Source organism: Taudactylus pleione, unplaced genomic scaffold, assembly GCF_031769625.1.
Source record: "Taudactylus pleione unplaced genomic scaffold, aTauple2 ptg000370l, whole genome shotgun sequence".
Taxonomy (NCBI): Eukaryota; Metazoa; Chordata; class Amphibia; order Anura; family Myobatrachidae; genus Taudactylus; species Taudactylus pleione.
The window spans coordinates 11,027,952-11,049,084 of record NW_028284771.1 but is presented as its reverse complement, the minus strand read 5'-3'; the positions used below and the strand labels follow the sequence as shown (position 1 = coordinate 11,049,084).

Here is a 21,133-nt window from a genome sequence, read left to right as displayed (position 1 = left end):
ATTCAATTATTAGCTTGGCCACAAAGTGCATTCCAGAATGGCACATAGACACAAGCAGGAACTACACATTGTGGCCAGCAGCATCGATAGATTTTTTCTTTACCCCATAGAAAATTAGTGCTGATGAGCTGCCATAATGTTTGGCAGCATATGACTTGCAGTTGAGTTACACACTTAAAGTTCTCTGAAGCGTATTAGTAAAGAAATGTAGAATGGAAGTGAAGTGTAAAGTATTGAGAAAATCGTAGTTGCCAAAGTATCACAAGGTCTACACCAGAATGGAAAATGTTATGATATCGACATCTAACATGTCAACAATAGAAATGTTAGAGTTAAAATTGCTAGATGATAATGCCACCGTGTTGTCAGTGTCGACATTATGAATGTCAAAATGGTGACCATCTACATAATATACCGAACCTGTAGCCAACTGTCCCTAATTTCCAGGGCAGTTCCAGGTTTAAATATTTTTTTTTCCAGTATTTATTTACGAGCAACAAAGACAAAGTCCAATTTTTCTGCATGTTCAATACAATTCTCACCATCTCTTATTCTCTTAGCTCTAAAAGTTGAATTTGAATGAAAATTAGTAATTAAATGCAAAACAATATTGAGTAAACAAGGCATCATGGGGATTGTAATGCTTCCAGGTCCATTGAGATAGTATTGCGTGTAACCTGCATGGATGCACTGGATTGGTAGTAAAGTGTTACTTTGAAAATATTTAAAAATGTTACCTACTATGGGAAAATGCGTAAAAGGTACAAGGGAGAATTCAATGAGGTGCTTTTGTATTGCACCTGTGAGTACGGTACCTCCAGACTCGAAAATGTGTGAGTGCAAGCCACAAGTTGATTAAATTCCCCCCATGGAAGTGGTATGAAATACCGCCGGCTGCATTGCCGGGAGTTTGAATCGCGGCAGGCAGACAAATGACGAGATCCCGGCACGGCAGCGCGACAGTGCTGGACATCCCGTTCGTCCGTAGGTGAGTACTTACTAACCTAACCTAACCCCCCCTAACCCTAACCCTCCATAGGGGTACCTAACCCTAATCCTCCCTCTAAGTGCCTAAACCTAACCCCCCCCTTCCACGCTGCCTAAACCTAAATCCCCCGGGGTGGTGCCTAATGCTAACCTCCCCCCGGGGATGCCTAACCCTAACCCTCCCTCCCCCTAGCCTAACCCGAACCCTCCCGGGGGGGGTGCCTAACCCTAAGTCCCCCCCGGGAGCCCTAAACCTAACTCTCCCCCCCCCCCGGGAGGGTTAGGTTTAGGGCTCCCGATCGGAATGCCGGGCGCCAGTCTCCCGGCGTTGGAAAAATGACAGGCGTCTAGATTTGGATGGCTGTCATTTAACCCTCGCCGGGATAAAGCAGTCGGGAAGCCGGCTGTCGGGCTTCCGTCAGCCGGCTTCCCAATTGCTTACGTCAGCCGGCTTCCCGATTGCATATTTAAAGTTGTGAAGTGAAGCAAATTAGTGTATTATTACATCGAAGAGGTAAGGTATTGCAACAAGGATCTTACACAAGGGAACTTACAGCAAACTCCCTTACTGGAAACAATAGGCTGCACCCGAGCTGAGTAAGCATTTGCATGACCTGTAATGCGCATAGCGTCGTTGGGAAATACTACTTCACTACTATGTAATATGAGAAGCTTCAAGTTCTGAGAAGCTCTTTTGCTAAGCAGAAAACATTTGGATTACCTGCTGCCGTGAATAACACAATAACCTTAGAACGTCACAGCACTGTAAGCTCATAAAATCATCTTTTTTTGAGAACGTTGGCTGGATATTAAACTAAAGTCTTTTACAAATAAACTTAATGTCAAAAACATTTTCAAAACCCTAGTTTTTGGTATACTGTATGTGTATAATCACGTTCCTGCAAATGAATGAGCTGTTTATTCTATCCTATAGGTTAGATCTGTGTTTACTTGTCAAAGTTGTCAACATTAAACACCATATCTAGGGACACATTAATGTTGGGCAGGTAAATCAATAAATGGTGTATAGAAGATCCTTTGCAGTGCGGATGTTACAGCCACCTGATATGAGCTGACCACTGTACATGATCATTATACTGGGTGGCCAAGGCAGACCCAATTTTACAGATATTTAAAAATATATTTAACATAAAAGATTTACAACATTAAAATAATTGATAAATAATACAAATGATGATAAAAAGAAAGGTCATTGTTTTGAACAGCGGCTCTCAACCAATGATACGCGTACTAGGGTCCTTTGTTATGCCGGGGTTACACCAAGCCTTCCCCCAACCAGCTGCTCCCGATCTGCTTTATACCATTCTGTTACACTCTATTCAGATATAAGACACTGCAGTACCCCAACATGAGATGACCACTTTACATGATCATTACACTCTTCAGCTATACGCTATACGGGACGTATCCCACTCTATACATACACATAGGTGCCAATATTAAAAAATAATTTCCAAGGACATTTTGCTTCTGAGCAAATACGTTTAAATTTGTTATGGATCATACTGGACCTATGAGCACTTCTAGGGGTCTTTTTTCGGAACTGGTATGAAATACCACTGGCCGCATGGCCGGCGGTTCGATTCCCGTCAGCGGCAGCCCGACAGGAGCAGAGTGCGATGTAGCGGAAGCCCGACAGCGCTGGAAATCCCGATCGTGGATAGGTAAGTATTTACTAACCTAACGCCCCTTAGGGGTGCCTAACCCTAACTTCCCCCTCAAGTGCCTAACCCTAATCCCCCCTCTAAGTGCCTAACCCTAACCACCCCCTTCCCCGCTGCCTAAACCTAAGTCCCCCAGGGGGGGTGCCTAACCCTAAGTCCCCCCCGGGAGTGCCTAACCCTAACCCTCCCTCCCCCTAGCCTAACCCTAACTCTCCGGGGGGGGGTCCATACCCTAAGTCCCCCCGGGAGCCCTAAACCTAACCCTCCCCCCCGCGGCTGTCCGCTCGCGGCACCCGGCATCCCTACGATCGGGATGCCGGGCGCTGGTCTCCCGGCGTCGGGGAAATGCGGGCGTCTACATCTAGACGCCCGGCATTTCACCCTTGCCGGGAAATGGCAGTCGGGAAGCCGGCTGCCGGTATTTAGGCAGTCGGCTTCCCGATTGCCTCCCTTTTTTTCATTGGTGGCAGTGAGGGCCGCAAAGAGTGTAATTTGTTATCGCTGCCATAAGAAATGATTTATGCAATGTTTCAAGATTCTTATGCAGAGACCTCAGCTCTGATAAGGGCCTGTCCCAGCGAACAATCTCTAGTAAAGTGATAGGTTTCACTTCCATTCCAGGTTCTGACCCGCCTGAAAGGGCTACAGTGGCTAATGCTATCTTTTGATGGAGTTAGTTATCGGGGCCAAGCACTGTAGGCTAAGCTTTAGGAGCTTGATAAGTTGACCCAGAATGCTGTCTCCGCTGAGAATTATGGGCATTGCAGCCTTCAGCTGTAGTTTGCCTAACACAGAAGATATCTCTACTATTCCACTGTAATTGATCCTGCCTGGAGCCCCTCCTCTGTGAACAGCGATGTTCTCTTTAAAGTCACATTGTTAAGCTTTCATTAGGACCACTGTGCATCACTAATTTATAGATCAAATAAAAGTCCATTACAATTTCTTTACATCCATTAGAGAATTTGACGATAGAAAAGAACCAACAGTCTTCCTGTGTGTAACCTGTGTGTTTTTTTATTTTTTATTTTAGACCTACGTCATAATGATAGCCATATGTTTGTCCCATACTATCTAAAACTCATTTACTGTGAGTCTGCAGCTTCTAAGAGACTATTACAGCAATCTATCACCCTTTCTATAAATATTGCAGGCAGTAGAATGCTTGTGTTGCATAAGATTGTTTAACAGAGTTTATGTGGGATGAGGAATTCAATGTAAAACTAATGGTTGATTGTTGAAGCTGTGAATTATTTGTCATCTCTGAGAATGTATTAAACATATGGCAAATCATGAGCACACAGTTTAACAGATTTCCCAGTGAGAATGAATTCACAGCAAATAGTTTATTTTGTTTCTGATACTTTATTTCAAAATATACAAGTTACTTTGACAGTGTTTGAAAAATCATGACTTAGCTGGTAGTCACACAAGAAGTAGAAATTAACTGGGATCACTTCTTGTGTCAAAATCCTACAGTCCTGGTTAACATCTGCTTTAAATCAATGAGATGTCAGTTGCAACTGCACTTACTGAGCCCCAAAGGATTGCACAACTGATCATAAACATTAGAGATGTGTGTGGACCCCCATGTTTTGCTTTTTGTTTTGGCAAAAGTACCCTCAAGTGTTTTGATTCGGATTTGGTTTTGGATTTATAAAAACAGCTAAAAAGTAATTTGGACCGGTTTACATGCAATCCAACAGCGAGATTCGATTTTTAAATCGAGTTCCGATCTTACCCCAATCGGGAGTCTGTTCTACTCGGAACTTCAAAAGTGATCCAAGCCGGCACTCTATTTAACTCGGAACCCCTAAGTTCATGTGTGTTAATTTTTCAGGGAAACCGAACCGCACATCTCTAAGAAAAATTCTGGGTGGTTTATGCCTGTGGCCAGTGTCAGTGTGTGCAAAATTGACCCCTCTGATCCAGCCAAATGGGATACAATAAATACTATTTATTGGTGCATAAACAGTAGATGATATTAACAGAAAACAGTATGCAATTCAAGAAAATATAATAATATAAGACTCAATACTCAAATTATGTGTAAACGTCCCTAAATATGTCCTTCATATCTTCAAAACATCTGAGGGGAACCTGTCACCGCTACTTCGATGCTCAGAATCGATGGTCAGTCATCGCGGAAATACTAAGCGTAGACACGTATCACCCTCTGCCATAGTTGAATCCAAATGATACATAGAAGAAGCTCTTCTAATATACTATGCATGCTGCTGACCAAACTATAGTTCTGCTATTGGAACAACTCCCTGAACTGGCCCTAACTGGTATTTGGACCATAATGCTTATGTGTGCCCACTCTGTTAAAGACAACACCCGTCTTAACTTCAATGTCTGTTTGCCATGCTGTTACACAAATAAGGACTGTGTACAGACTCCTCATGGCCACATGCAAGATATTTCTAAGTCTATGTAGAAACCACCAGTTACCATTTAACCCACTGGTGACAAAAAGCTATAGTCAACAACTCAACATTATGTTTGCACATACTTACCTACTTTTGAAATGTACTCTACGGGAGAAGCCCAGAGAGGAAGTGAGGGTGGGTGGGGATGGACTATTTGTGTCATTAGGCCCCATCCCCTAATGATGAAATGTAGCGAATCGCGCACATTCGAACAGGGGGGCCAAATGATGCTATTATCATAGAATTGCATCATTAAGCCCCTCCCGATGGACCACAGATTCCTGGTAAGTTTCTCCTCATTCTGCCCACTTCACTAGGAAGTGGACGGGATGCGAGAGAAGTGCCTACTCTTCCAGGGGTGCCTACTCTCCCAGGGGGGGCTACCTGAAGAATCGGGAGCCTCCTGCAGATTACCGGATAGTAGGCAAGTATGTGTTTGCATTGGTAATTTTCCGTATATTGACCTACCAAAATTGATTATGAAGGTTCTGCAATATACACACCAATCTAAACTGAGGGGTTCATGTAGAGGTGAACACATTTGTGCACTGAAAAAACACACTCACAAAAAAGAGAATGGAGAGAATAAACACTAGTGACAGTTGGACACATTTGGATGTAATTTGCAAAAAATAAATAAAACTAGTCTATTTATGCTAATATACTGCAGGTATTCCCATTAGCCTTCCACATTTATACATACAGTGATGAAATGGACATGAAATAACACTATTGTAGACCTTATATTTGTTCTTGTTGCCTTATGTGTGGCAAGATGTAAAACCAATGAATCTGCACCAGGGTTGTACTGGCCCACAGGGGTACAGGGGAAATCCCCGGTAGACCCCACTGCCTGAGGGCCCCAACACTTGTTAGGTTCTAGACTGTGCACTTGAATTAAACATTGGTACTCTCTTAGAGGGTCAGTTACATGGGCTCTAATGTCTGTCCAAACCTCTGTGGGGGCTGGCCTCATCCCCTGTAGGAACTGACCACACCCCAAAGCATGGGCCCCTATCATTGCATTTCCCAGTGGGCCCTTCATGCTCCAGTCCGACACTGATCTGCACTACTTTTGATATTCAGCTTTAGGTTGCACAAAGATGACACCGTTGTCCTTCAGATAATACAAAGTAGGAAACAGTTATTGTATTTAGTGGTGCAACTTCTTCTCCAAGATGTGTTGAACTCAAAATCAATGTCTATTATAATTACTGCTCATCCCAGCATTGTACTGTTACTGCTATCTCACTGGTGGTTTTGTTATAAAGATGTCTTTACTTCTCTATGTGAATGCATCTATAAACATGAATATATCAATGTGTAGTTAAGAAATTGCGCAATTACAAAAAAAATCATGATTTAAAATTTAGAACAATTATTTTTACTGTCAAAGCTTGATTGTCGTTACTGCCTTATTATTTTTCAGGCAATTAATTTTTGGTATGTTCTGGTGATGAATGATGAACACGCCGATCGCCGCAATTTGGTCTTCTTCATACTGGGATGGGGACTTCCAGCTGTAGTTGTCGCGCTGCACATAGTTATTCTGAAAAGTATCTACCATAAAAATATGGGCGACATATATGGATTGGTCCATGGTGACATGTAAGTAAGAAAATATTCAGATGTAAAAAATAGGAATATGGGGGTTTTAACCTTTCTCATTCATGATCTTCTTTTCACAACTCAACATTAGTTTTGGAACTAATGTACTTCCTATACTTCCTATACCTCCCAACTTTGCTGATTGTAATATAGGGACTGATTTGATCCATAAAAACCATGCCTTTATGCGACTCCAACTCATGTAATTATAAAAGATACTTATTTAACACAGACAATGCAAAAAACCAGCGCCGTAACTAGTGGTCCCGGTGCTCGGTGCGGACCACGTCCCCTCCATGTGACATCATATGGAGGGGATGGGGCCGATATGCAGGGAATTACAGCAATGACCGGAGCATCCTCAGGATGTTCCAGGGAGCTGTAAGGGCAGCAGTGTACTCAACTGAAGAGTCCTAAGGATGCTCGACGCGGCATTGCTGCAAAGATTCTGGCTGCAGGCTGCCGTATGTGTTACCGCTCACCCAACCCTAGTTACGGCCCTGCAAATAAAATGCATCCACTATCAATGTACAAAAGTCATTCAATGTATATAGGGTCAATCTAATAATGTGAAAATAAAATATTAACTTCAAATGACTCTAAAATACTCACTAATTGCAGTCCAGGATAAAACTGAAATGTTAAATTGTATCTGGATATATGTTGAATATTTATGTATCTGTAGAATTGCAATGGTGGTGTGATAAACAAATTATAAGACAAACACACTATAAGAGCCTTTCCAGTAGGTTAGTAAGCTATTAGATGGTCATTACGTCCAGCTACAGTATGATTCAGCTGAGCTCCACTTGTCCACTTACAAGTGTTACCTTGAGTAGGATGTATACGCTGTCCAGCAAAATCGAGACTGGAGTCCAATTAATTGGGCCACAGATGATATCTTGAGTTCCAGTGTGAGCAGAGGTATTACGTTCCCAAAACGGCAATAGATGAAACATCATTGTCCTGTGTTCTAATAGCCGGCTGCTATATGCAGAAAGTCTCAGCTGCTAACTTCAGAAGCAACACAGCCAGAAAGTGTTATTCACATTCAGGACTAAAATCTGCTTCTGTGCCTGGCTTTGGAAATTGCTGCGGGAAAGCAAGTCCCGATTGCAAGATTCTAAAATGGTCTAGCCGTGTACTTAGGGCCTGATTCAGCCCCATTCACTATCTGCATACGCTCGCTAGATGCGTATGCAAATTTTTTAAAGTGACGCCACGGGAAGCAATTGCTTGCCAAGGCATAAGCACGCCCACCATGTCTTAGCAAGCGGCCACTCTGTGTATGCGTACGCCCAATCGCACAGGCAGAGCTGCCCACCAGCAACATGTCATCTGCAGGAAGTGTATTAAAACATTGGTACATCGAGCACCATCGGATGCGAACGCAGTGCTTGAGGTAGCTTTACCCTACCACAAGCATTGCGAGGAAATCATTGTAAAAAAATGGCAAGTGACGTGTACTATGACACTGCCTGTTAATTATGCACGCCTCTAAAACGGCGTTTAAACACCCAGGCATGCCTGCATTCGCATCTCCAACCCTCTGTTATTAGTGTCCTGCCCCTGTTACCACCCACAAACGGCCTCTCCTGTCACTCATTACCCTGGGCTGCCTTTGCTGGGTGAGCGAGAGGGTTGCGATCGCAGTGTGTAGTTCGCGCACGCGCAGAATGAAGCATGCGCGTACGCAGGACATCGGGCTGCTTGCGAATGCACAGTGCGAGTGAGCGGTTCTGAATCAGGCCCTTAGTGAAGATATTGTGCAGGACTAAACCCGCTTCCTTGACACGTTTCTCTTTTGCCGAAAGTTACTTCAGTGGGTTCACATCTTTTTCTGTAAGCTATTGGCAAATCAAGACATAAGTCTAGAGCAGAGAAGTTAGCATGAAGGTCATAACCATAAATATCACAGATACAATTTAGGATTTATTAATACCACTGGATAAAGATCCAAAATATAGAAATGGAGGATTACATAATTAAAAAGCAAATGTAATTAACCTTGTGACTGCATTAATTATTCTTAAACCAGATCTATTTATTGAGAAAATTGTTATTTGCAGACACTGCTGCCTAGAAGAGAGATTTCCATATCCAAATTGCTTTGAACAGTTAGGTGTTGTAATATTATGATTCACAGTCAGAACACTATGTCTGTGCCCCTTATCACTGTGTGTTACTACGGAATGCATTCGGGAAGCCGGCGGACCTAATCTAGACAGCCGGCTTCCCGACTGTCATATCCCGGCAAGGGTCTAAAGACAGGCGTCGATATGCCGACGCTTGTCATTAGACATACGCCGGGAGCCCGACACCCGGCATCCCGATCGAAGGGACTCGGGGTGCCGAGCGCAGATAGCTACGGAGGGGAGGGTTAGGTTTAGGGTTCCCGGGGGGGACTTAGGGTTAGGCACCCACTGGGAGGTTAGGTTTAGGTGACGGGGAAGGGGGGGTAAGCATTAGGCACCCCCGGGGGGGACAGGTTTAGGTGACGGGGAAGCTGGGGTTAGGTTTAGGCACTTAGAGGAGGATTAGGGTTAGGCACTGGGGGGGGGAAGGTTAGGGTTAGGCACCCCTAAGGGAGGGTTAGGGTTAGAGGGTAGAAATAGGTTAGTACATACTTACCTTTGATGATTGGGAATTCCTCCTCTGCCAGGATGCCGCTGTCAGGATTCCAACCGCCGGGCATGGGTCCGGCAGTAAATCATACCGATTCCCACCACTGCTCTGCCCTTCCATATGCTGTTATCCTGGTTACTAGTGACAAGGTGACTTTAATGGTGCGTATCCACTAGCAGATAGTAGAATGACAGTACGATTATAATATTGTATTCGTACAGTTGTTCCTCTTCCCCTGCTGTCATTCAGTGTAGGCACCCTCCCTCATCCCTGAATATGGTCAATCTGTCGTTATCGACAGATTGACCAGTATGTTGAGGTAAGGATTGATGTTGAAAATGACCAGCGGGAGCGCACATCGCTGGACTTTATAAAAATTTTCATGCCTGGTTCATGCACGATTAATGAGCGATTAATGAGCGATTGAACGATAACAATATTGTTATCGTTCGATCGCTCATTTAAATCGGCAAGTGGATACGCGGCTTAAGACTTTTATATTACTGATAATGATCATTTTACAACACGTGAAAGAGACGGAGGTACAAAATTTGGCACTTCTTCAGAACTAATACTATGAGGGGTATTCAATATGAAACGTTAACTTCACTGTCGAAGTTAATGTTTCATATCGGAGATTTTACCTGCGTTAAAGTATCGGGCGCGCTCCCGCTTATACCCGTATTCAATATAAAATTAACGAAAACGGGAAACTCCAAAGTTGGATTTGCGTAAAGTTACGAATTTTTCCTTAAAAAAATTGTAAGACACCCCTAAAGTAGTAAAAACATGGGGGATCACTATGGGTACCCCCGTTTTAGCCTTTAATTGAAAGTCGGGGATTTAAATAGCCGCAGCAGGTGTTTTTTTTCCGACATTGAAGAAGTGATGCAGAAGAGCACTTAGGTTATTTTTTTAGTTTTTTTAAGTGGTCCCATTAAATTTGGGGTACATGAAAATGGGTACTAGCATATTTTGATGTCCCTAAAGTAAGTTTTTAAAAATTCTGCATTTGTGCACCTGCCGCTATAATTCTATTCTAGAAAACATCTGCCACATATTTGCAGAATAGCCCTGAACCTATTTCCCTATTGTTAAACAATTTTTTCCCTGTTTTTTTTTTTCACTCCAATTTTTAAATAAATTTTTTGGGGTGTCCCTATTTTTTTTTTTTTTTTGACACAGTTCTTTTTTGAATATCATTCCCAGGGGTACAGGCTATTTTTTTTAAGCCTGCACCCCTAAACCCCAATTCTGCACTTTTTTTCGACACCTATTCAATGGTGAAAAGTTATCCCCGTTTTTTATCAAAGACTTTTCAAAACAGCGATAAGTCTTTGAAATTGAATACGGTGTAAAAGTAAAACCTGCGATAATGACGTCATACCTCCGATATTAACACAAAAACGATGTTATCGCACTCATATTGAATACCCCTGTATATGTGGCTGAAGTGGATGGATTTGACAAGTGACAAGTTTTTGTTTTCTTTCCTTTTACAGTATAACAATTGTATTATTATTATTATTATTATTATTAATAATAATAATAATAATAATAATAATAATAATAAAAATAATAATGGCAATTCAGTATCAATCCGATAATTTTATTTATCATTGATATACTGTAATTTACTTATAATATGCTAAAATGTTGCCAACCAAGGTCCTATCAATATTCTTTCCTCCCGTTTCCTCCCACACCCCAAGAACATAATTGTATGTTAACTGTGTTCTGACAAAAGTAACTTTAGTGTGTCTCATACTTGCCTACTTTTGAAAAAGCATTTCAGGGAGATTGTGAAAACACCACCTATGAGCTCGTGGTAAAGTGGGCATGTACTGCTACATCTGCTACATCTGAGAGGCGTGTCATAAAATTGACTTACATCCAAATGTAAACGAGCCCCAAAGCTGTTAGTAAGATCTACTTGTTGATGAAAACACACTGATACTTTTCAAACAATGCATGTAGGGATCACTGTGCCTTATAACCAATGCAGGGAAATGATACTAATGATCCCATTTGAATGCATATATCACTGTTTTTTTTTCCAATATAACAGTTAAATAATGGGGGTAAGGTGCGATCAGGGAGATTGTTAGACCTTTCAGGGAGTCAGGGAGATTGCTACTATTTCAGAGAGTCTTCCTGACAAACATGGAGAGTTGGCAAGTATGGTGTGTATGTGTGTTTCCACTTGGATGTTAGAGAATTTAGACAATAAACTCCAATGGGTCAATGACAAATATTATCTGTACAGCACTGCGCAAATTGCTGACACTATATACAGTATATATAAATAATGATAATAATAATAATGAGTTTCATTCTGATATAAACCAGTGTAAACAGTTGAGGCATGCTGACTGGGTATGCAGTGAGGAAGCTGACGGTCGAAATGCCGTCTGTCTGCTTCACGACTGTGTAATCCCGACAGGGGACTAATGATGGGCGTCGAAATCCCGACGCCTATCATCCCTACGCCGGAAGCCCGACGCCCAGCATAACGAACGAAGGTAAGCCGGTCGGCGGGTGCGGGTAGCCGCAGAGGGGGGGAGGGTTATGTTAGGTGCTCCCGGGGGAAACTTATAGCTAGGTACCCCCCCAGGAGGGTTAGGGTTAGGCTAGGGTAAGGGGGGGTTAAGGTTAGGCAACCCTGGGGGGGTTAGGTAGAGGCACCCCCCCGGGAGGGTTAGGTTCAGGCTGCGGGGACGGGGGACGGGGTTAGGTTTAGGCACTTAGAGGGGGGTTAGGGTTAGACACTAGGGGGGGGAGGTTAGGGTTAGCCACCCCTAAGGGAGGGTTAGGATTAGGCTGCAGGGACGGGGGGGGGGTTAGGGTTAGGCACCCCCCTGGGAGAATTAGGATTAGGCTGCAGGGACGGGGGGGGGGAGGGTTAGGGTTAGACACTAGTGGGGGAGGTTAGGGTTAGTCACCCCTAAGGGAGGGTTAGAGATGGGAAAGGGTTAGTAATACTTACATAGGTCTGGCGGTATTTCATGTTTAGGGTTACAACTGAAGGAAAAATATGTCATATGAGGAATACGGTATATAACTGTAAGGTACAATCAGTGATTGATATGACATTACTGTTACATCACTGTCTTTGCACCAATTCTCCCAGCTGTCGGGTAATAAACGATGATATCACTGCTCTCTGATTATAACAATATAGTACAGCATTTCTCTACCTTATCACACTAAATATTGACAAAGTATCCTCCATTAGGTATCAATTTATCCCAAGTACTGTACAACCTAAAGTGTTTACATCCCTTCCAAGCTCTCGAATATATAACCCTTTTTTCTTTAAATTTTAAAAAATGTAAATTATAATTTTTTTATAAATTACTTGTTTATGGAAAACATTTGTTTGAGTCTAATGTAACTAGTGGTGATATCACTTGAATCTTGCTGCTGTGCCATAGGAATATGTGTATCCAGTGACGTGCAGTGAGGTCAATGATTGGGGAGGTTCACATGTATAAAAAACAGTTTTTATATCAAGACTCTGGAGCATGACAGGGAGTATGACGGGAGGGTACCCTGACCGCACATCCCTGCCTGTATCACAGGATGACAAATACAGCATTTTTTTTATTATTTATTGAAAATTTCAGAACAGGAATGTGCAGGTTAGTTACTATATTTGTTCACTTTTTATTTATTTATTAAGTGGTAGTGGTAGATAATAAAATTACCCCTCCCTAATGTCATGTCAGCCCAACACTTGATCCTTTGGCAGACATCTGCAGCCTGATGAGAAAGGGCATGTGGCATCAGAGGCAAGCAAGGTCAATTTACCCTCATTTACAGCATGTGCATGGTTTATTTATATATATATGTATATATATATATATATATATATATATCAAAACTGATAGTGCAGCATCCAGAGAATAAGAATATGCAGACACGAGAAGATAATTTCAACGTTTCAATCTATATTAGATTTTCATCAGGAAATACAGAATGAACAAGACATCTTACCTTATAAACATACACCAAACATGTGAACAAAACGCTCCCTAGGAACTCCCGAGCACGAGAAACAGGGGGCACATAATTATGACGTCATCGGCGCATCAGCCTAGAGCACGTCAGTGAACACATCCCATCACCATGGAAACAAAGCAGCACATAGTACCATAATCACAAGTATTGTCGATCAATATGTACAAACATATGAAACAAATACAGTACAAAATACAACACATACATGGCCAATATAGCAAACATAAAACATTAATAATCAGGTGTAAGAATATGCAAATATCCGCAAGGATATCAAAAACGAATCCAGTGATTAGAAGCAGTGCAAACAGGAAAACCTGTCACTGTAAACATTAATCATAAAAAAGATTGCAAGCAGCAGTTTTGATATTGTTTTTGTTATGTGCTGGCACCGGGTTAAGTTGCATTTATCGTTGAGTGCCGGACCATTGTTGGTTTAAAATAAATATATATATATATATATATATATATATATATATATATAGTCAGTTTAATAGAGGAGAATAACAGAATAGATTTTTCATGTTTCCCTAAAAACCCATCATTTTGATTTGCATTTGACATTCATGTGAACTACAGTTTCCTATATGAATACGTCCTTAGTAACAATACTACATGTTGCGCTCTGCTACACTTTATTGGTTGATCAGTCACAGCAGGCAAATATGCTGAAAGTCTCTGTCTATGACAAGCCTGACCAACCTATGGCTCTCCGGCTGTTGTGAAACTACAAATCCCAGCATACCGTCCCACCGGTCAGCTGGTAAAACATGCCTAGACTAGTAGCTTCACAATAGCTGGAGAGCCACAGATTAGCAAGGTCTGGTCTATGGAATTGGTTGCCTTGGTATCTCTTGTCTGTGTATTTATTGACAGCGTAGAATGAAAATATAGTTGTTTTTTTTTCTGTGATCATTCATAGCTACTCTTGGCTTTTCCATGTTGTGGCATGAGGAACAACATGCCATTTACCCAGGGCCGGCCCGAGCATAATTTTTTGGTAAGCGAAAAAAGATTTTGGCACCCCTTGGTGGAATAAACCATCATATTTATATGTTCTTATCACATTTCATTTAAATTTGAGCCTGTAATTGGACTCTTGGAGCCAAATGTAATAGAGTGAGAGTTTAGAAATGCCAGTTTAGCAGTAAACTCTTACATTGGTCGAGTTTTATCTTCAAAATGGGAAAACAACTGGATGAGAGTTTAAATCGTGAGAGTTTTTTTAGTCTAAAAACATGCGAGTTTCCATGTTCTCAGACTCTATTACATTAGCTGAGTTTAAAAAGTGCAAGAGCAGTTAAACTCTCACCTTTTCTAAAGTCTCACCCTATTACATTTGGCTCCTGGCATGCATAGCTGAAATGAATACAGTAGTTGTGTAGTTCTAATAATCTAGCTCTAGGTGTAATCAGGGGTGTCGAGACGGGGGTAGAGGGTACCAATTACCTGGATCCGGGCTGCTGTAGGGGACCGGCCCCGCCTCCCCCCCTCTTAAATCACAGCAGCTCAGCACACGCTGCTATGTGCTGGGTTACAGTGGGAGACTGTTCGTGGATGCTGGGCAGCAGTTGCAGCAGTCTCCTATGTCTGTGGGAGAAAGCGATAACACTGATTGCACCCTCCCCAACCTTTGCACCGGGCTGAGCGGCTAACATCGGCCCCCTCCCCAGCTACGCGGCGCTGCAAACGTGTATTTTTTTAAATCCTAAGGGGGCGTGGTCACACTCCCACTATTAGGCCACACCCCTTTCACCTGGTCCCGGACGGTCTCTCTATGCCCCTGGGAGTAATAGTAATATAAATTTGGGTTCCCTTTTCAAAAGTGTTCTATTATGCACCAGACCATACAGACAATTGCCCCTGACAGAAAAACAAACAAACACATGGAAACACGCACAGGAAAAAATAAAACACATTAGCCATGATTGTAAAAGCAAACAAACACATTGGCCCCTAGATGAAAATAAACAAACACATATGCCCCCACAGGGAAATAATAAAACACATAGGCTTCACATGAAAAAAAACACACACAGGCCCTGATAGAAAAAAACAAACACTTTGGGGGAGAATTCAATTAAGAGCGAATACATTCGCCCAACCGAATCTGCGGCAGCTGGCGTGCTTTACAGCAGTGGGATCTCATTCAAAATTGTTCACTACCCCATAAGGTAGAAAGTCATTTTTGAGGGAATCGGGCAATCGGCAGGCCGGACGAAGGCTGCGAGACAGGTTCCAGTTGCCGCCGTTTAAACGCAGTGGCAACGGCAATTCACACCCTTCGCCTGTAATTGAATTTTCCCCTTTGGCGCCAATAAAAAATAATAATAAAACACATAGGCCCCTAAAAGGAAAAAAACAAACACATAGGTCACCACAGTAAAAAAAACACACATAAGCTTTGCATGAAAAAAACAAAACAAATACATTGGCACTGATAGGAAAAAAACAAACACATCACTTAAAAATATAACACATAGGCCTCAGATGAAAAAACAAACAAATATACATACATACATGCATGGTTACATAGAGACACACGCATACATACATACATACATACATACATACAGACAGGGTTACATTTAGAGACACACAGAAGGGTTACATATAGAGAAATACAGACACATATACAGTCAGGTCCATAAATATTGGGACATCGACAGAATTTTCAGATTATGGTCTCTATTCACCACCACAATGGTTTTGAAATGAAACAAACAAGATGTGCTTTAATTGCAGACTTTCAGATTTAATTTGAGGGTAATTACATCCAAATCGGGTGAACGGTGTAGGAATTACAACAGTTTCAATATGTGCCTCCCACTTTTTAAGGGGCCAAAAGTAATGGGACTATCAACTCAAAAGATATTTCATGGACAGGTGTGGGCTATTCCCTCGTTATTTCATTATCAATTAAGCAGGTAAAAAGTCTGGAGTTGATTCTAGGTGTGACATTTGCATTTGGAATCAGTTGCTGTCAACTCTCAATATGAGATCCAAAGAGCTGTCACTATCAGTGAAGCAAGCCATCATTAGGCTGAAAAATCAAAACAAACCCATCAGAGAGATAGCAAAAACATTAGGTGTGACCAAATCAACTGTTTGGAACATTCTTAAAAAGAAAGAATGCACCGGAGAGCTCAGCAACACCAAAAGACCTGGAAAACAACTGTGGTGGATGACAGAAGAATTATTTCCCTGGTGAAGAAAAACCCCTTCACAACAGTTGGTCAAATCAAGAACACTCTCCAGGAGGTAGATGTATATGTGTCAAAGTCAACAATCAATACAAGACTTCACAAGAGTGAATATAGAGGGTTCACCACAAGATGCAAACCATTGGTGAGCCACAAAAACAGGAAGACCAGATTAGAGTTTGCCAAATAACATCTAAAAAAGCCATTACAGTTCTGGAACAACATCCTATGGACAAATGAGACAAAGATCAACTTGTACCAGAGTGATGGGAAGAGAAGAGTATGGAGAAGGAAAGGAACTGCTCATGATCCAAAACATACCACCTCATCAGGGAAGCATGGTGGTGGTAGTGTCATGGCGTGGGAATGTATGGCTGCCAATGGAACTGGTTCCCTTGTATTTATTGATGATGTGACTGCTGACAAAAGCAGCAGAATGAATTCTGAAGTGTTTCGAGCAATATTATATGCTCATATTCAGTCAAATGCTTCAGAACTCATTGGACGGTGCTTCACAGTGCAGATGGACAATGACCCAAAGCATACTGCAAAAGCAACCAAAGAGTTTTTTAAGGCTAAAAAGTGGAATGTTATGCAATGACCAAGTCAATCCCCTGACCTGAATTCGATTGAGCATGCATTTCACTTGATGAAGACAAAACTGAAGGGAAAATGCCCCAAGAACAAGCAGGAACTGAAGACATTTGCAGTAGAGGCCTGGCAGAGCATCACCAGGGATGAAACCCAGCGTCTGGTGATGTCTATGCGTTCCAGACTTCAGGCTGCAATTGCCTGCAAAGGATTTGCAACAAAGTATTAAAAAGTGAAAGTTAGATTTAGGATTGTTTAGTTTGTCCCATTACTTTTGGCCCCTTAAAAAGTGGGAGGCACATATAGAAACCGTTGTAATTCCTACACCGTTCACCTGATTTGGATGTAATTACCCTCAAATTAAATCTGAAAGTCTGCAGTTAAATCACATCTTGTTTGTTTCATTTCAAAGCCATTGTGGTGGTGAGTAGAGGCCAAAATATGAAAATTCTGTCAATGTCCCAATATTTATGGACCTGACTGTACATGCAGGGTTATATATAGACACATATACACACACATACAGTCAGAGTTATATATAGAGGCATACACATACAGACAGGGTTAAAGATATGCCCAGCTAGATTGTTGTCCATAGCGTGCGTCTCCATAGGTTAGAATGGAGATGCGCTCCCGCGATCGGAGCCGCACATTAGTGTCTTCATAGGTTAGAATGGAGACGCACTCCCATGATCAAGGATGCACCATAATGTATCGTAGTGAGTAGCGTGATGCATGCGCATGTTTGTGGTGCGATCAGCCGCAATGATCATGGGTGCATCTGTTCATTTAGGGACATACACACACATACAGACAGGGTTTCATATAGAGACAAATACACACACATGGCTAGGGACATACAAACACATACAGGCAGGGTACATATAGAGACATACATATACAAACAGGGTTACACATAGAGACAGACAGCAAGAGTGGGGGACACAAGCAATGGTTTCCTCTGTAGACTCACCCTCTCTCATCATGATGTGGAGCCTCCAGCAGTTCCCTCCTTCTGCATGCTGCCTGAATTAAAGAGTTGAACAAGCCGGTGTAGTCCTACCCCCCTGCTCAGGTCAGAGGAGCATGTGGGCTGGGCTCCTCCAATGAGAGCTAAGCACATGTTCCTCTGATCCCCGGGTGAGTAGTGCAGTGAGTAGTATGCCCAATCGGTTGATGCTAGAAAAAAGTGGGCTAAAGGACCTCTGATGTCACAACCATATGACCTGCTATGGCATGGGGAGGGGCAAGGTCGGAGGGCTAGCAGTTTTACTATCCACGTGGACATCTATTAGGAATAGTAACCTTGCCCGAAGCATGGCAGGCAAAGCGAGCCATCCAGGGTCCCATCGTCTGAACCTGGCTCCACTCCCTGCCGCCGCAGGTCACATGGTTGTGGCATCAGAGATCCTTTAGCCTACTTGAATTTAGACCTAACCATGCAGCTCCCTGATGCAGCTCAACAATGGAAGGTAAGCATCAGGCCCATAAAACCACCGGGCACTAGGCGCTCTCCTCAGTGTGGCTCTGTACGTGGCCGAGTACCTGGCGTAATGGTCGAGCCACCCTGCATTTACCAGTTTCTTTATCACAGACACAGCCAATGCCCTTATAGCAGAAGAGTAAAGCTTTCATATACCTGCTTTCCCTCACACACCCACCATGAGTTTTAAGCTGGGTACACACCATACAATATATATTACGATATATTGTTCTGGAGCTGATCAGAATGATACATCGTAAACATCATATAGTGTGTATGTCCAATCCATCGTTGCCGGTCATTGGGGGTCATTCAGACCCGCTCGCGAGCGGCAGGATGCCCGCAAGCGGGTCGATGTTCTCCATTGCGCATGCGCACGACGGAGGGAGCTCCGTCGTGCGCATGCGCGAGACCCGGCGAGCGATGGGCTCACCATCGCTCCGGGTCTCGCACCAAAGGGGGCGTGCTGTCGATGTTGATTGACAGCACGCCCCATTTGGTGGGCGTGCCGGGGGCGTGCCTGCCAGACGGAGGCGTTCCGTCTCAAGCCGGCCCCACTGACATCACTAGTGATGTCAGTGGGAGTGATTTTGGCTCTGATAGAGCCAAAATCACTCCAGGGCTTGCGGCAGCGAGACCCTACCGCAGGGTCTCCGTCGCAAGCCAGATGGTCGCGATGGTCAAGACCATCGCGACCATCATCATGGACGCTCACTATAGCTGTGGGTGGTAACCCACAGCTATGCGAGCGCCCATGAGGACACTCCAAAAAAAGGTAGGAGGGCCCTGATTCAGAGCGAGCGCTCTGGTCAGAGCGTTCAGCTCTGAATCAGGCCCATTGTTCATTGAATCGTCCTTTCTGCTGTGCTGCCAATCAGATGGGATGATTCAATGAATGATGCAGTGTAGTTACATGCAGCATGTAACGTTACATCGTGCCATCGTACGCCAATTCATGCAGTCTGCACAGCAAGCAATGTATTGTTACATCGCTCGTTGCATCGCTATGTCACATCATTTTATGTTGTGTACCTAGCTTTACAGTTTGATAACATATCTTACTTTTCTACTTCAGGGTCCATAGGGTATCCACAGGATACCTTGGGGTATAGGCGATGGTGGCAGACATCCAGGCACCACAGAGTAAAATTTTCAGCCTCCCAGGATGCACTGGGGTCCCTCTCCTATACCCCGCCCCCGAGCCTCAGGCCACTCAGTTTTCATAGGTGCCTGGCTGGACCAGTCGCACCGTACAGAGGGGGGTCTTTTTAAGGCCTCTGAATATTTCTTCGCAGCTGTGGGTGCACAACTAGAGTGCTCCAGCATAGGACAGTCAGTATTGACGTCCATGCTGTCACTCCTACACTCCGCCGGTACCAGAACGCCGGTACCGATCCGGGGATGCTGGTAGGTAGCTGGGGTCACAGCTAGCGGTGATCCCCGGCTACCTGGACTGTGGCCGGATGCACAGGAAACAAGGTAAGCGGCGGGGTCCCACGGTGGGCACCCGCCGGTAACACAGTCCTGTTTGGTCCCCAGGCAGGGGGCTCCCTGGGGACCGGCTGCGCGTGGGGCCAGGTACTGATCCTGCGCCTTCCACTAGACCACCAGGGACAGCGGGCCGTAGCATGTGCGGTACAGCGCGGCGTCCCAGGGGTTGATAGCACGCCAGGGGAGAACGCCTTCCCTGTCTCACAGCCGGCGTCTCCCCCGCTGCACAGTGCCATTCCACAGCGGTCTGAGCGGGCTGTGTCAGCGCTCCTGCCCCGGGCCCTGCCTTCTCTCTGCTCCTCGGTGGCCATTTTCTCACTACATGTGCTGGGGATGGCAAACGCTGCTGGAAGCTGATACCAGGGCCGAAACTAGGATTTTTGTCACCAGGGGCAAGACAGTAATTTGGCGCCCCCCATGTAATTCCCCCTGCAGTAGTGCCCATATTGTAATGCCCCCATAGTAATGCCCATATGTTAATACCCCCATAGTAATGTAGTAATGCCCCTGTAGTGCCCACCATACAGTAATGCCCCTGTAGTGCCCATGCTCCCATATTAATGCCCCTGTAGTGCCCATGCTTTCATAGTAATGCCCCTGTAGTGCCCATGCTCTCATAGTAATGCCCCTGTATTGCCCATGCCCCCATAGTAATATCCCTGTAGTGCCCTTACAGTAATGCCCCTGTAGTGCTCATGCCCCCACAGTAATGCCCCTGTGGTAATGCCCCTGTAGTGCCCATGCCCCAATAGTAATGCCCCTGTAGTGCTCATGCCCCATTATTAATGCCCCTTATTGCCTATGCCCCCATAGTAATGCCCCTGTGGTAATGCCCCTGCCCCCATAATAATGCCCCTGTAGTGCAGCTTATTAAAAAAAAAAATACTTACCTTGAACCCCGCTCCTGCATCCAGCGTCGCGTCCGGTCCGCCGGCTGCTCCTTGGAACTATGGGGGAGATGTCATGACGTCTCCCCCATAGTGCCCGTGGGGAGAGCCGGAAGCTGGA

The 21,133-nt window shown here is 43.9% G+C and overlaps 1 protein-coding gene across 1 annotated transcript in view; it reads left to right on the top strand.

The window, feature by feature from the left end:
• ADGRV1 (adhesion G protein-coupled receptor V1) overlaps nt 1-21,133 on the top strand; it is a 556,691-nt gene that overhangs the window by 475,945 nt on the left and 59,613 nt on the right. Inside the window, exon 86 of the mRNA XM_088444649.1 lies at nt 6,534-6,712. Within this exon, the coding sequence (XP_088300775.1) occupies nt 6,534-6,712 (179 nt within the window). The remainder of the gene's footprint in view (nt 1-6,533; nt 6,713-21,133) is intronic.